Below are 15,411 nucleotides of genomic sequence, written 5' to 3'. Positions count from 1 at the left end.
ACGAGGTGTACAAAAAATCAATATGATTAAATCCATCTTACCTCCTTATAAATTCATTTTTCGTGTATTATAGAGGAATTTCCATTTACAGTAAACTTTCTAAGAGCTAGCGATACTTTAAATGAAAATATTAAACACTACGTAACCGGGTAAAATTACACAAAAGTGGCATTCTCAATATACCGCTTCTGCGCAAATCCTACCCGCAACGACCCCAGATCAAAAGCAGTCAGATACGGCAACATAAACGTCGCTCCCAGGCAGGCATTAGGCTGGACAATTCCACCAATCGTCGATGCCGGAACGACCTGGATGTTCCCTACACAGGTAGTACTGTTGATGGCCTCGAGGTTGAGCAGACTGCCCGGAATGGTGAACGGTCTGCCGCTGATGGTCACCGTGAAATCGGGTAGATGGGAATCACACGGGATCAAGAACGCGGCAAATTCGGTGCTATTAACCGATCCAGGGACCTGGTCATAATACGCGCCGACGATATCGTTTTGGAAGAGAAGATTGGTGGTGCCAGTATCAATGATGGTCTGGAATTCGCCCTCAACAGGCTTTTCAGAACCAACCTGGTATGCATCAATAGTTATCGACCACCAGCCCTGTTGACTGTCATCGGTGTCTACATCAGCCCAGGTAACAGGCCCCTCAATCAAGCTCTTATTGAGGTAACCGAAATCCAAATGCGAGTCTGCCTTGAGGTACAAGTCGGCCACAAAAAGGGGCTTCTCGAGCTCATGCTTGATGCTGCTGAAAAATGTTTGTTGCTTGAGGGGTTTGACGGTGTTATTCTTGCTGAGAGCCATGCCCACGATCCCTGTGGCAGCTAGAGTGGCGAACCCAGAGGTGTAGTTGACGATGGACTCGACGGCTTGTGATGGGGCAGTTACACCGCCGATGGTCACGACGTCCAGGAACACGTCGCCGCTGCACTCGATGTCGCCTTCGGTTTCGGTATCACCATTCCCATAGATGATATCGAATGAGTAGCCTTCGAGTTTGCGGCTGGAGAGACTCTTGTCTGGGTTATAGAGGGTGATGTTTGCCGGGAGGTCTGATGGGTCGGATTGGGTGCTGTAGACAATACTGGGGCATTGTCAGAGGTGAATTAAGATGCACAGTGGCAAGAGAAACATACAGATCCCACGAGCCCGAGTCAAGAATTAAATCTAATTCCTGAGGCGGGGTACCAATCAAGACGGTAGAAATCCACTCGCCATTAGCGGCATCATAGGTACCCCCAACGGAGCCTGAAACAATCAATTAGTAATGGATCTAGAATTTGGGGGGCGCCGCGGTATTCGCATCGGCTTACCGGTATGCCAACCTCGAGGCAACAATTGCGCCAGGCTCTCTGGGACAGCGCCGCCGTACCTGGCCAGCGAACGTGCATGCTTGCTCCATCCGGCGGCATTCGGATTTCGGGTGGTTTTCAACGAGGTGGTCACACCAGACCTCTGAGACATGGTATTTGCAGCAGCGAGAGATCCGGTGAAAGCCAGACTCAGCAAAGAAAAGGACACCATCTTGTCGCCGAACTTGTGTATGAAAATTATTTACGCTGTTCAAAGGAACGATGAAGAGAAGGGACCTAAAGGGCGGGGTGATGTTAAATAGATGTCCATTCCGGCCATAAACAATTACATGATACCACCCTAGATATTAAATAACGACTTCAATATGGGCTAGTTATTACGCAGCTTACGTAGGGGTCTGCCATCTAATATATATATAGTAGTAACCCTCCAGTGAGCTGAGCTGTTCAAAGCATTCCGGGCCCTGCGCTGTTCCGGAACATGGAATCGTACCTGGAGGGATTGATAACTAGTAGAAACAAGCTCATTTACCAAAGTAAGCCCGCTGCGGCACTAACCATTCAAGTAAAGGGCACGGATTGACTTGAATTTGCTGATGTTGCATTCGGACAGGGGTGGCGGCTTACTGTAGGCAGTATGTTGTCCGAGATTGCGACTCGGTCCGGAAGCCACGGCAAGGCTGTTGGCTGATGTGATCGACATAAGGGGAATGAATCTTGCCCTTTGTTCCTATAGTCTGAATTACCTAGGTAATATTGAATGATTGCAAGCGGCGAGAAAAGAATTTTCATACTCACTGTCATTGATTTCTGTTGCAACTTTTCCGGTTCCCAAAAAAACGATGACATGATTACGGAAATTATATGTTATAAGATATCAATATAAGATCTTCACTAGTAACTTATTACTACCTAGGTATCCAATCACTTAAGAATATATATATATATATATATATATATAATAGTTACAAAAACAAGACATTCAATGTACCTTAATCAACCAGGGCCATGGACTGGGTTTGAGGACAGATTAAACAAATCCACGAATGGTAACAGGTCCATGGATACGTAGATATGCTAGCTAGTTGGAACAGATAGCACTCATTCTTCCAACGTGAGCATTGCCAACCTCCGAGCCACTTCTGTCATCCCAGCACTTTGCCAAACCTGATACGGCCAGTAGTCACTACAATCATCCTCAAACATCAGTAGAGGAACGTTCTGTCTCCACTCGCCTGTGACTTCATTGCCATCCGTTAGGAAAAGAGAACTCTAGGTGCTGTGAGGAAATCCGGCCGGTCAACAATAACGAAAAAGGTCTGGTAAGGCTCTCTCTCCGTTAAGCCGGTTTCTGGGTAGTCCTCCTAGCGATGCTTCGGGAAGATCCGTGTTTGGCTTTCGTGATTATAAGCGCCCACGGCCAGCTCTGGTCGGGCATTCATAACATCACGGTGTGATGCCAAGATAGCACTTAGAGACTGAGAAGATGAATAAAATTCAAATTTGATTGTCTTTCCACGAGGAAGGGTTTCAATAATGGATGCAGTAAATGCCTGTGCGATAGATAGGAGCTGCGAGCTGGTATGAGCAAAAGAAACATATATAACATACTGCAAGTCCGGCTCTACGTTTGCCGGTTTTGGTGTGATCAGAATAGCCCCCTCAACGGGTGATTGCATAGAGAAATCACCATGAGAGTATGAATTGGCCTTTAACTGCCATGACTCGATAATCTCCGGCGCTGGTGGTTGACTTAACGAGTCTGGGTCTCCTTCATCGTCATCGAAACCATAATCAAAACCCCCATCATTAATATGGCTCCGCCTGAGTACGTCGTTCAGGTCGTGCAACGGGCAAGATATATGTCGGCAGGTCCGCACCATGATTTCTTCCCTTTCAGGAGAGATATCCGACTCTTCAACTGCCGAAGGGATATAGCCTATAGCGGGTGATACCGACAGAAGCCGTGAATGCTCATCTGCTTTTGTCTTGAGTGGGAAACTACTATTGAAATTTACCCATAATGGGCCGGTTTCAGCTTCATATTCAGGGGCACAAACACCAGCGCGGTAGCTGTGGGAGGTGATCACAAAAAGAAACCCCTGAGGAAGCTGGTTTAAGAGGTTCGGCACTGCCTTAGCAATTCCAGGGAAGAATCCCTCCCCCAGAGATTTCGTCTTTCGATAGACAATTTCTCGTCTTTGATGCTCCACGCAGGCGAAGACATCCGGCTGGGGGCTATAGATTTCAAACGACATAGATGGAGAGGAACTGATCTCTCGACGCAGATACCCACAAAGAGCAGTGTGGTCAGAATCGAGGGGTAGGGTGCTATATACCTGCAGGGCGAATTCTGGGTTTGGCTCTAAGTCTATCCCGCCCTCTCTGATTTCCTCTGTATTCATCACCTTCTGTACCATCAGGACAGCAAGCTGATTTGCATTGTCCCAGTACTGCTGCGAAACCCACCGGCATTTGGGAAGGAACATCGTTTGCTTTGATCTCACCATCTCTAATAGTGTACCTTGCTGTTACCTCTCTGTGGTAATTGTGGTGGACACTGGGAGAGTTGACAGCATGAGTCCTCAGAGGGGCTGGGGGTGGGGTAGATTTGGCTATCTTAAGCGGTCCATTATCTGCGAATGCTTTCGCAAATTGGTGGCATTTGCCTCCAATCCATAGGCTAGCTTCTGGTTCGTTGTATAGTTCAAAATCCCACTCACTCCAAGGCTGCCCTTACTCTTCAAAATGCATGAGGGTTGCGACTTAGGGCTCACATTTTCTGCCTATTCTTCGGCGGTTGAAGTAGTCCCGAACTTCTCACCGCCTACATAAATATCCACCAGGCCGAGGCTATTCGTCACGACATAAATACCAATTCATCTCTCTAACATTATTGTAAAATTTAACAACTCAGCTGCCCTGGCAACTCTTCGATTCAATAGATTACGGACTATCAAAATGTCCAAGTTATCGCCCGCCCTCAAGGCCCTCATAAACTCCCCCAATGCGCGTCCAGGCACAATCCCAGCTCCGGCGCAGATAGCGTCTGTGTATGCGAGTATAGCGAAAGAGGCTGAGCCCAAGAATGTCGGATTAAAAGCTTGGTTTAGTGCTGCTGTACGTCCATTCTTCTTCCAGTGTGAATGTCAGTGGGACTGATCTTAACGGCGGGGGGCTGCAGACAGCAGCAACAATGACAATGAACTCACCCGAATCATTGGTTGAATTACACAAACTAGTCTCTGAATCAAAATCCAAAGAGGAGAGTGTATATCTTGCTGAATTGATTCGTGAGATCGGATTGAAATGTATTGGATTCAATGGTGTACGTCTCCCCCCCCCCTCTTCAACATCAAATATGCGTTTTTGTAATACTGATATGTTACGAAGATACCACGAACAATAAACTGCCTCGGCGAATTCCGCGCTGGTCTCCCAAACGACATCAAAGACGCGCTAGCCACCCAACCACGCCGCAACCTCACACCAGATGTCATCCCCGACATTCTGAATCGAGGGCACTCATTATGGAAGTCTATATATTCTCCATTTGAGTCAAAACTGCAACGGAAATTAGCCCTATCACATCCAGATCTTCCGGTTCACATTATTGAGAGTGAATACGGGAATTTATTCGCCGATCCTGCCTCCCCGATAGAAGGGGTTGTACCAGCCACCGTGGGGAGGGTCCTGACATCTATTGTGGCCATTTCGTGTCTTCGCGCGCAAACGGGTGTTGGACCACAAGTCATTTCTCATATCTTTGGTCTTCGAAAAGCGTTCGGAGATGGGAGTGCGGAACCCGACGCGGAAATTCAGGGAGGGGAGTGGTTGGCATCTGATGAAGGGAGTATTTGGTTGATTGAGGCTGTGGATCGGATTGTGGAGAGTATTGGTGGTGGGCAGGGGACTAATTTTGCGCCGGGGTTGAGGACGAAATTATAATCTCCTTTCAGTGGGGGGTGTATAGTGTATATATATATAGATATAGGATGTATATAGATGGATTATTCAATATATATCAATTTTAGTGTAAAAATGTGTAGACAGGAGAAGACAAAAACGGTATCCATCTTGAACAACGAACGCTTGGAAATAATTTATTACCGAAACAAACAAAAACTCCAAATCACTCATAGACGGCAGGTATATAGGGACTCTCCGACGCCAAAGTCGTGGCTTGACTTATGACCGACCCTGGTCTTTGGTTTATTGGAATGATCACAATTCTGCATCTTTGACTAGCCTCGTAGCGCTTCTTTGCGCGATCAGATTTATCGTCTGATATCGATGTAGACGAAGAAACTGAGCCTTGTCGCGATGATACCGGAGATGGAAATCTGGATGATAACTTCTTCTTGCCTGAACCGGTAGTAGAAGTTGTAGTGCCCACATCGATTCCATCCTCCACAGCGGACATGTCATATGGCATATCAATGCGGATCATGATTCCACGCGGTTTGAAGAATGTTTCATTCCATTCGTTGATTTTGAACGATAATGTATTCTCATCCCCTTCCTCTTCTTCATCTTGCTGTTGGTTCTCCATAGCCCTCACCAAATTCTTACTCTCCTGCGCCGCTCTTTTCCTCTTTGCTACTATAACAGCCGGAATAGCACCAAAGAATCCAACCATGATTCCGCCCACAGCCATAATACCCAGTCCCGCCCCAATCACAGTTGACCATTGCGAGGACGATAACTTTGCGCTCTCTGTGATTTCGTGTGTAAATCTCTCCCAGTCTTCTTTACTGATGTTGTAGTTGCTTCCTAGGATGGAAGGGTATTCGAATCCTGAGGTGAGGCGGGATGTTTTGGAGGGGATTTGGAGACCGCGAGAGAGGGATTGTTCGGGAGCGAAGCCTGGTTGTGTGCCGTCCTTGGAGGGAAAGAGGAGGGCTACGTGCTCTGAGTAGAGAGAGGTAGAGTCGATGGCTTTTTCTGTGCCGGTGTTGGTCGTGGTGGTGCGTTGGAGAGGGGGGGTGGTGTTGATGGGCTTGGAGTGGTCCATATTTGAGGTAGGGGCTCTGTGTGGTTGGTGTTGTTGCAGGAGCATATAGCCTTGAGTATGTGAGCTTGTAGCGTGTATTGAGAATTGAATGGTTGCTAGAATGAGCTGATGCTTTTTAATTATCCGTATACAATCAACCGACTTAGGGTTTACTCCTTGATGGCAATTGAATTAGAATGAAGTATCGCCAACAAAGAGGAAACAAGCTGAATTTATACTTCCATGAGAAATATCATCATCACCGCTATTACGAATTGTCATAAACGCAAATCATCATGAATACCTTGTTGCCTGAAAAGAAGTCCTCAGCTATATTCAATTGGCCTTGTTTACTCCGTCCTCGATTACCAAATCCGGTAATCCATCGGACCTCCCATGTCATGGAACTCCGAGGGATAAAGTATACACCAACCAACCAATCATATTGTATCAATTCAATGCGCTGGATCAATAAACTTCAAAGAAAAGAAAAAGCGATGTAGTCATAGTCAATGCATTGAGCCATTGACCAATTGAGCTGCATGCATCAAAGGAACAATTGGCTTTGAGGCTAAGAACGTGGGATAGGATAGTTAGAATACGAAATCCGCGGAGTGGATTCACGATTGTAGCTTAATTTCCCTGTATATTCTAGGCGACAGGATTTGAGTCACATATTAGCAAGGCTTAGCGACGTCGGGACGAGATGATGCAAGGAAAAGAAGCGTCAAAGTGTCACACTACAGTAGTCGATGCATGATGAGTAAAATAGAGTCATAGAATGCTGGCAAATCCAATTGGATGAGAGACTGCCGGATACGAAGAGGTACCTAGTGGCTGTACATGAAGTGAGTCATAGGGCTAGAATTTTAGCTTTGTACAAACTGTCAAGAGCCTAGCTGTAAATAGACCCCGAGCGTGGTTTAGAGTCTTGAATGTATTTCTTATTTGTAATTACTCGTAGTAGTAACTAACTAACTAACTATTAACTAACTATTTGGTAGATTTCTGGACCATACTACGGAGTTCAACTATAATTTTGCCTGTTGTGGGGGAAGGAGTTCGGAGTTCATAGTCAAAATATCGCCTAGTCCTAACAGATTCGGACTCGTCTTATGCTAATCCGTTTCAGGCTTTCTAGAATGAACGATCGTGGCGTTCGAACTGTAAATTTCTTTGTCCGATACGAAGAGCAGGAATGAATAAGAAAAGCAAGACACAAAGTCAGTCACAGAATGCATATCGGAATTGGTTCAGGCACCAACCCAACTCCGAGGGATCGACACCTAACAAACCGGGCGCCCAGGCATCCATCAGGGTTAAACTTGAATCGAGCTAAGCTTGCCGGTGACCCGACCCATCTTATCTTGCTTCCCCAAACACCACCACCACTAACACCTAACCACCTTGGCACACCATGACTACTAGGTATCGCGTCGAATGTTAGTGCATCAATTCATTGGCTCATTAAGTAGATGCCTATTTGGTATCCTGCGTGCTGACTTTGGATTCAATTAGATGCTCTCAAGGTTCGTCCATGTCATTCATCTGATCAGGGATTACTCACTATCGAGACCCCGCAATAGCACTGCCAACGAAACGATCGCTAAGTTCAGCCGTGGTGATATACTGACATGCATCTTATACATTCTAGACCCATCGCCGGGATCAATTGGTAAATTCCGTCATTCTTGATGCCACTGAATGATTACTAAAGTATGCTTTTTTTTTCTCTGTAGATCGAGTGGATCAAGGTATGTCTATTCTATCCTACTTGATTATATATCGCTGCCTGAAGATGTTGGTGATAGCATCATGCACGGGTTAATTCTTCTTCCTGTTGATATATTAAGAGACTATCTAGGGCTTGTTGGCTGTCCCTTTTGTGCTACATTCCCAGCCCACCGTTATCTTCCATGAGGAGGGCGTCAAGCTAGCTGCCGTGGCCACGGCCACACAGAAGCGCTACGCCGAGATTATGCATGATGTAGAGCTTTTAATCAACGACCACAGTAGGACATTTACGTCCCTGACTCGCGACATTTGTTTGCGCAAGTGCTAATCAACTTGATATAGTACACCACGAAAACGCCAACCTCCCCGGCAAATCAAAACTAAAACTCCTCGTGCCCGCAATCGGCCAATTTTTCACTCCTCTTTTGCTAGAGGATGCATTCATCTATCAAGACCAGCGGCGACACATCAGTCGCCGACGCTTCGTCGCGCCTTCTTTCAATGACGTGCGTCTCACCCTCAACACAGCGCAATTGATGGGTCTAGTACGCAGTAGCGCAATCAGCTTGCTCACTTTTGATGGTGATGTTACGCTCTACGAGGACGGTTGCTGCCTGGTTGACGATGACCCTGTTTTGCCGCGATTGATGAGGCTGTTGGGACAGGGGAAGAAGATTGGTATTGTGACGGCGGCCGGATATACAGAGCCGTCGCATTATTATGTTCGACTTAAGGGGTTGTTGGATGCGGTGAGGAATGATACGTCGTTGACACCGGACCAAAAGAGCGGATTGATTGTGATGGGCGGCGAATCTAATTTTCTTTTTCGATACGACCAGTCCGCCGATCATCTGTTGACTTATGTGCCGAGATCCGAGTGGTTGCTTGATGAGATGCATACATGGGATGATAAGGATATTGAGCAGCTCCTCGACGTTGCCGAAGCGTCTTTACGGGAATGTGTCAGCAATCTTAGTCTGCCAGCAATGGTCCTGAGAAAGGAACGTGCCGTAGGCGTATACCCTACAAAGGGACATAAAATGCACCGCGAACAATTAGAGGAGACGGTTCTAGTGGTGCAGAATATGGTGGAGAGAAGTGACGTGGGCAAGAAATTGCCATTTTGTGCTTTTAACGGTATTTCCTCCTTTGTTCAGTAGTCTTCTCATTTTAGGTAGAGGCTGACGGGCTTAGGTGGAAACGACGTCTTCATCGATATCGGCGACAAGTCATGGGGTGTAAGAGCCTGTCAACGCTATTTCGGCGGTATCGATAGGTCCATGACGCTGCATGTGGGAGATCAGTTTTTGTCGGCGGGTGCTAATGATTTCAAGGTAGCTATCCTCTCCCTTGACCGAGTACAAACGTGAGGACTAACCAACGGAAACAGGCAAGAACGGCATGCACAACAGCTTGGATTGCGAACCCTGCCGAAACAGTGCAGTTACTAGATGAGATATTTGAGTTGGAGGGTGAGTATTTGAAGCAGAAGAAGTAGATAACATTGAAACGTTGATGTATCTATTTGGTTGGCGGAGTTGTGAAGTAATTTACTTGGACGATAGGGAAATTTAATGAATGACATGCATTTTACAATTGATCGCTGCTGTGTTCCAAATTATAGTCTCCAAAGAACAGATTTATAGCAGCGTGCCTCACAACTTCAAAATCCTCCTCAATCATACCCTTAGATTGCGCACATATATGAGTCCCATAATAGTCAGTTTAATGCCATTCGGTAACAGCACGTTGGGATGAGAGAAACACACGCGCGATCTGATCTAACTTCCGACTTTTGGTTTCCATGTCACTTTCGGGGGGTCTCTAAAGATACATAGCTAGGAACTTGAAACGGCTGGGGTCGCAACTTCGTTGAGTCTTTTCATTGTGTCTATCAGACTACTTTCCACGGAAGTCAAAACATGGATGCGATTCTCTGTACTAAGGGAGATATTATCTGGTACAATTCGTGCTTGGTTCACTTCCACCAGTCGCTCCATAAGAGATGACGATGAGTCGCGGATTTCGCTGTATGCGTCGAGCATACTAGCCTACTACAAACACTTCCTAATCAGGTAATCATACTTGTTTGTCATTTACGTATCATTAGCTAACTATCATATCTATCATCACATGACATGCTCCTCCAGACCAAGCAGGCAGAGTAGATATGTCTCTAAATGGAGGAGATCTGTTCGACGACTTCCGCCACCGTCTTTGACGGTATATTCGCATCCTCGCGTCGCCAGATATGCATGATTTCCCCGCCAGTCAACCTTTGAGGTGCACGGGTATATTTCAATCCGCCTGGACCGGTAACGAATTCTGATTGAGGGAAATCTGAATCGTCGTAGTCGATGGCTGTATCCTCTTCATTGGGTAGATCGTTGGCGTCTGATTGATTGTTCGATTTGCCATCAGGCTGAACCCGAGATTTCAGACGTAGACTCAGCCTGTCCCGACTCAGATCGATGGCCAACTGTTTGACTGGCTTGCCATCTTGTGTCATGCCTAAAAGCTCTCCATGGTGCGGGAATGGGGATTCCCAGACCAACATGTTCTTGCTTAGAGAGGAATCCAGCTCTTTGGTTTCTGCTGCCGCTTTGGTCGAATTCTGAGAGGAAGTCGAAGATATGTATGTAATCAAGTCCAGAGTGAATAGTCGTAACAGTAACAACTCAACTTCATGTTTGAGCCCAATTCGCGACGGTGGTTGCGTATATGGGTAGTTCGGTAGGCGGATGGTCAATTCATAGTCAGTCCCAAGAGCCATTTGGCGAGATGATGTATCTGGCATAGTGGTGTTAATTCGAATATTATATGTGCTGGTAGGATTGGCCATTGACCCGGTGAATCGTGATTGGAGGGGCTCCATGAATTGGCCGACTAAGGTCTCAACTGCTGTTGAGGATTGATCTATGTTGGAATTGCTGAATTGTAGGGATGAAAATTTTGAGGTTGTGTATTTGGAAGGGAGACCGGCGGAGTTCAGGACTTGGTAAACATCTTGCAGGAAAGATTGTAGAGAACGTACGTGGGCGTCGTGTTGCATATATGACAAAATTGGACGAAGGAGTTGATATTGTGGTGTCGCTCGTGGCTGTTTCGTGAGTGGAGGTGGGAATTGACTTCGTCGTCGTAGGTTTTGTCGATGTGCATATGAAAGTAAGATACGGAGCGCGTGCGCGATTGCTTTGGCTTCCAAATTATTAACAGTGCCGTTCTCTGCAGAGTCCATTTCACTGTCCGGCTTGATATCATTCATATCCACGATATCGAGCAGGATTTGCTCGCCTGGTTCGTATTCAAATTCAATCATGTCTTTGTGTGTTGTCACTCCTGAGCTGACGAGCACCCGAGCTTCTCGAGTGAGTTCGTGGAATAGCTCTTCCTCAAACAGCGTATCTCTTGACTGTAGAATCGTTTTTTCAACTGAATCATCGGAAACGGCAGCAGCTACAAACTGTGACAAGCTTGAACTGCCTGTGATCTTGCCTTGTTTTTTTACCCGTACTCGTACTGCTCTCGCTCTTGAGGGTACCAGGCCCTTGTCTAGAACGAGTGTGCCATCGTCAGCACGGCGTAAAGAGGCCAGACCGCGGTCACGGAAAGTTGGTGCAGCTACACAACATGTTAGTTCATATCAATGCCTCTTAGAACAGTTGAATACATACCCTCCATGAATCCATACTGTACACCAAGCACCTGTCTCTCCCGTGGCAGTCTACACACTTTCCACCCTTTATCTTTGATCGACAACACCTGGTCCCAGTATTTCGTTTCCGCCGCGACTTCACTCTCCAACCGCGACGCAGCTTTGAGCAGTCTGGTCGCAGAAGCATCAAAGCTTTCCATCTTCCACCCACGAGCCACATTTTGTGAGTCACGTAACGCCGATTGAGATTTCTGGGGTGCTCTGACGACATCGATGTTCAACGATCCCAGAGGGACATTTTGTTTGAGGTACGGCGAGATACTCGTTTCTGCTTGGCGCGGGGCATGTTTCGACAGTAGGAGGGATATGAAGTCCAGCGCGAATTGGGTTTCCATATGAGCTTGACTAGACACAGTTCAAAGTTAATCTCAGTTTCAAATCAGAGTGACAGGGGAGTGCTTACGCCGCGAATTGAATAATCTCCGCCCGTTTCTTGTACAGCAAATCTTGACGTTCGGTCGCATCGACCTCGTTCACATTTTTTTCATCTTGATCCTCTTCTTCCTCATTTTCACTGGCCTTGTCCTTGCTCTTTTCCTTGTGCGCTGTTATCTCTTCTTGAAGACTCTGTTCGGTGATGTTGCGAAAGGAGCCGCGCTGAGCGTTGATCTGAGCTATGCGGATTGGTAAGTTGTCTTTTTTGGTAGTCTTGGTTTTTTGCGGCCGGAGAGGCAGCATGAGCGAGGCCCCCTGCTCCATGTTGTCGTTTACTCGGAGCTCGAGTTGGAGAGATGGAGAGGTAAGTTAGTGTTGTTGGTTGACTTCTTCGGAGATGCTGTCGTTCCACAATTAAAGATCACTAGCCTAATGCAGTTAGTGTATATCTTTAATGGGACTAGCTCCATATAGCTTTCGCTGACGTCGTTGCATCTTTCTTTCGGCCAGCACGATGGATGCCATCCTCTTCATACATTTCATACATGAAACCTAATCGAATGTCTGTTTGCGGATTGAATCTTGACACTATAAAAGTTGTAGGATTTTCTGGTAAAAACTCCCCAATACAAGACTACAACCCACAGGCCACAGCAAGACACCATCGACTTGCGGAGAATATAACTATAGCAGTTGTAGCTTATATCTCATGCCCCACCACCACTTAAAGTACACAGCAGTTTAGAGATACGACCCCAAAGATCTCTCCATGAAGTTCAGCATCTAATTATCAGGCTCTCTCTAACGGCTCTACCTGCCTAATGCAGAAGACAGCTTGAAATCCATCTTTTTAGGAATAGAGACTCCGCAAATTCCCCGCATACTACGAAAGCCACACAATCCCCACGAAGACGACGATCCTTACCACAAGGGCACAATACTAGTTGATCTGCACCAAGTCGGAACTCCCGATTTACAGAACTTGATGCTATCTCGTGATCAAACTACCTTGTCCAGCATGAATGTCGGCATTTGAAATACGCCACAGTCCGGGACATGTGAATTCTCCATGCGTTGAATTTCCCCCGCCTCTTGGATTTACCTAGTGAGGTCATTGCTGATCCTAAGGCATATTTTGTGGGAGAGAAATGTTTCCATGAATGCGGGGCATTAAGTATAAGATGAAATCTCCCGGCAAGGGATAATGGGATGCGTCTGGACATAGTACAATCTGCCTTAGGTCGAGAGCCGACCATTCGCCCAACATGAAATCAATCTCCCTATTAGCGGCCATTGCCGCTGTAGTACAAGCCCAAGAGGTGTACATCACAACCACTGGCTACACAGCGCGGCCACAATGCACTGAAGCTCCGGCTAGACCGACTTACCGTTTCCAGTCGTTCTCGTATGCATCGCTCAACGACACTGTTCGGTATATGTGATCTTTTCCCATTGCATATGTCTCGCTAACACTCGCAGATATGCCATCTCAGTCCCTTCTCCAACAACTACTCACACCTACGGACCGGCATACTCTGAGGCAGTAGCAAAGCTGTCAACCACCCTCTCAACCACAACATGGGGCAGTTGGCTACCGACCCAAACCGTCATCTCTGCGACTGATACAGCTGACAAGTACGGTCAGGCCGCATGGTCATCGCAATGGCTACATGCAAGTTTGGCAAATTGGTCTGTATACTACTACCGTCAGTTCTACGCCACTACCTACCACTGAACTTGTCCTTCCACCACGGGACTACTTTGGCCCAACCGATTGCTACAACTTTCCCGAGGGGTTCACATTTGGAGTTGCCGGATCTGCTGCTCAGATCGAAGGTGCCATTGGCCTTGAAGGGCGTGCGCCGAGTATTCTCGAAAAGATGCTGCCAGACACAAAGCCACAGGATTACGTGACAAATGAGAATTACTATCTGTATAAACGGGATATTCAACGTTTGGCATCGATTGGCGTCAAGTATTACAGTTTTTCGATCTCCTGGGGTCGAATTCTCCCATTCACCGTCCCCGGTAGTCCGATCAATGAACAAGGAATCAAACACTACAATGATCTGATTGATTATGTCCTTCTGGTCGGGATGGTGCCTATTGTGACGATGCTTCACTTCGATACTCCACTGTACTTTCTCAATGCGTCTGCTGGTTACGTAACGCCGGATATCGGATACCAGAATGGCGGATATTGGAATGAAGAGTTTGTTAATTCGTTTGTGAACTACGGCAAGATCTTATTTACGCATTTTGCGGATCGCGTTCCGTTCTGGGTTACGATTAATGAGCCTCTGTTGTATGGGTTCAATTTTACGGGACTGGATAATGTTGTCCATGCTCATGCGGAGCTGTATCATTTCTACCATGACACTTTGAATGGGACTGGAAAAGTGGGATTGAAGTTGAGTGATAACTTTGGCGTACCCAAGAATCCCGAGAATCAGACTGAAATCGAGGCCGCAAATCGTTTCAATGACATGCAACTTGGAGTGTTTGCATATCCTATCTGTCTTGGCCAGCAATATCCCACATCCATCCTCAACACTCTACCTGGAGCCAAACCACTCAGCAAAAACGAACTTGAGTATATCGGCAAGACCACCGATTTCATTGGCATCGACGCCTACACGGCCGCCGTCATCTCCGTTCCCGGCGAAGGTATCGAAAAATGCGCCAAACAGAACATGGCCACCAATTCCCTCTACCCATACTGTGTTACCCAAGAAACGGTAAACACATATGGCTGGGACATTGGCTACCGCTCCCAATCCTACGTCTATATCACGCCCATATATCTGCGCCCATATCTCTCCTACCTCTGGAACACGTACAAAACCCCCATCATCCTTAGCGAATTTGGCTTTCCCGTCTACGCCGAGTCAACCCGCGATTTAGTCGATCAATTGTACGACTCTCCCCGGAGTCAGTATTATCTGTCGTTTATGTCCGAAGTACTCAGATCGATATGGGAAGATGGGGTGAATGTCATTGGAGCAATTGCGTGGAGTTTTATGGATAATTGGGAGTTTGGGGATTATGCGCAGCAATTTGGCATGCAGGTGGTGAATCGAACGACGCAGGAGAGGTGGTTTAAGAAGAGTTTCTTTGATATTGTGGACTTTATGGGTGCGAGGAATGGGTTGGGTCATTAACTTGATGCAGTTATATATTACATGTAGTTACGTTAGGGCATTGGGGATCACATGATGATTCGTATATAAAGAATCAAATATATAATCAAGGCATGAATGTTTCAAGCAC

General features: G+C 46.6%; 7 protein-coding genes across 7 annotated transcripts; 3 read left to right on the top strand and 4 right to left on the bottom strand.

Moving 5' to 3' along the window:
- Window positions 1–155: 155 nt before the first annotated feature.
- On the bottom strand, window positions 156–1,535 carry EYB26_009247 (uncharacterized protein; the record flags this gene model as incomplete). The annotated part of the gene is made up of 3 exons (XM_054268497.1): window positions 156–1,095; window positions 1,148–1,259; window positions 1,325–1,535. The coding sequence occupies 3 exons, from the start codon at window positions 1,533–1,535 to the stop codon at window positions 156–158; spliced, it is 1,263 nt and encodes a 420-aa protein (XP_054124472.1).
- A 1,153-nt stretch (window positions 1,536–2,688) lies between these two features.
- Window positions 2,689–3,813, bottom strand: EYB26_009246 (uncharacterized protein; the record flags this gene model as incomplete). Its single annotated transcript, XM_054268496.1, has 1 exon — window positions 2,689–3,813. The coding sequence occupies one exon, from the start codon at window positions 3,811–3,813 to the stop codon at window positions 2,689–2,691; it is 1,125 nt and encodes a 374-aa protein (XP_054124471.1).
- A 472-nt stretch (window positions 3,814–4,285) lies between these two features.
- On the top strand, window positions 4,286–5,272 carry EYB26_009245 (uncharacterized protein; the record flags this gene model as incomplete). The annotated part of the gene is made up of 3 exons (XM_054268495.1): window positions 4,286–4,444; window positions 4,509–4,652; window positions 4,718–5,272. The coding sequence occupies 3 exons, from the start codon at window positions 4,286–4,288 to the stop codon at window positions 5,270–5,272; spliced, it is 858 nt and encodes a 285-aa protein (XP_054124470.1).
- Window positions 5,273–5,456: 184 nt separating this feature from the next.
- Window positions 5,457–6,338, bottom strand: EYB26_009244 (uncharacterized protein; the record flags this gene model as incomplete). The annotated part of the gene is made up of 1 exon (XM_054268494.1): window positions 5,457–6,338. One exon carries the CDS (start codon window positions 6,336–6,338, stop codon window positions 5,457–5,459), a length of 882 nt encoding a protein of 293 aa, XP_054124469.1.
- Window positions 6,339–7,734: 1,396 nt separating this feature from the next.
- On the top strand, window positions 7,735–9,549 carry EYB26_009243 (uncharacterized protein; the record flags this gene model as incomplete). The annotated part of the gene is made up of 8 exons (XM_054268493.1): window positions 7,735–7,759; window positions 7,836–7,846; window positions 7,972–7,992; window positions 8,057–8,071; window positions 8,218–8,329; window positions 8,394–9,188; window positions 9,246–9,385; window positions 9,442–9,549. The coding sequence occupies 8 exons, from the start codon at window positions 7,735–7,737 to the stop codon at window positions 9,547–9,549; spliced, it is 1,227 nt and encodes a 408-aa protein (XP_054124468.1).
- Window positions 9,550–10,227: 678 nt separating this feature from the next.
- EYB26_009242 (uncharacterized protein) lies at window positions 10,228–12,465 on the bottom strand (the record flags this gene model as incomplete). The annotated part of the gene is made up of 3 exons (XM_054268492.1): window positions 10,228–11,672; window positions 11,726–12,111; window positions 12,170–12,465. The coding sequence occupies 3 exons, from the start codon at window positions 12,463–12,465 to the stop codon at window positions 10,228–10,230; spliced, it is 2,127 nt and encodes a 708-aa protein (XP_054124467.1).
- A 941-nt stretch (window positions 12,466–13,406) lies between these two features.
- Window positions 13,407–15,302, top strand: EYB26_009241 (uncharacterized protein; the record flags this gene model as incomplete). Its single annotated transcript, XM_054268491.1, has 3 exons — window positions 13,407–13,573; window positions 13,621–13,776; window positions 13,853–15,302. The coding sequence occupies 3 exons, from the start codon at window positions 13,407–13,409 to the stop codon at window positions 15,300–15,302; spliced, it is 1,773 nt and encodes a 590-aa protein (XP_054124466.1).
- Between the last annotated feature and the right edge of the window lie 109 nt (window positions 15,303–15,411).

Source organism: Talaromyces marneffei, chromosome 7 (genome assembly GCF_009556855.1).
Source record: "Talaromyces marneffei chromosome 7, complete sequence".
NCBI lineage: Eukaryota > Fungi > Ascomycota > Eurotiomycetes > Eurotiales > Trichocomaceae > Talaromyces > Talaromyces marneffei.
Note: the sequence above shows the minus strand (reverse complement) of the source record. Positions and strands in the feature narration are given on the sequence as shown.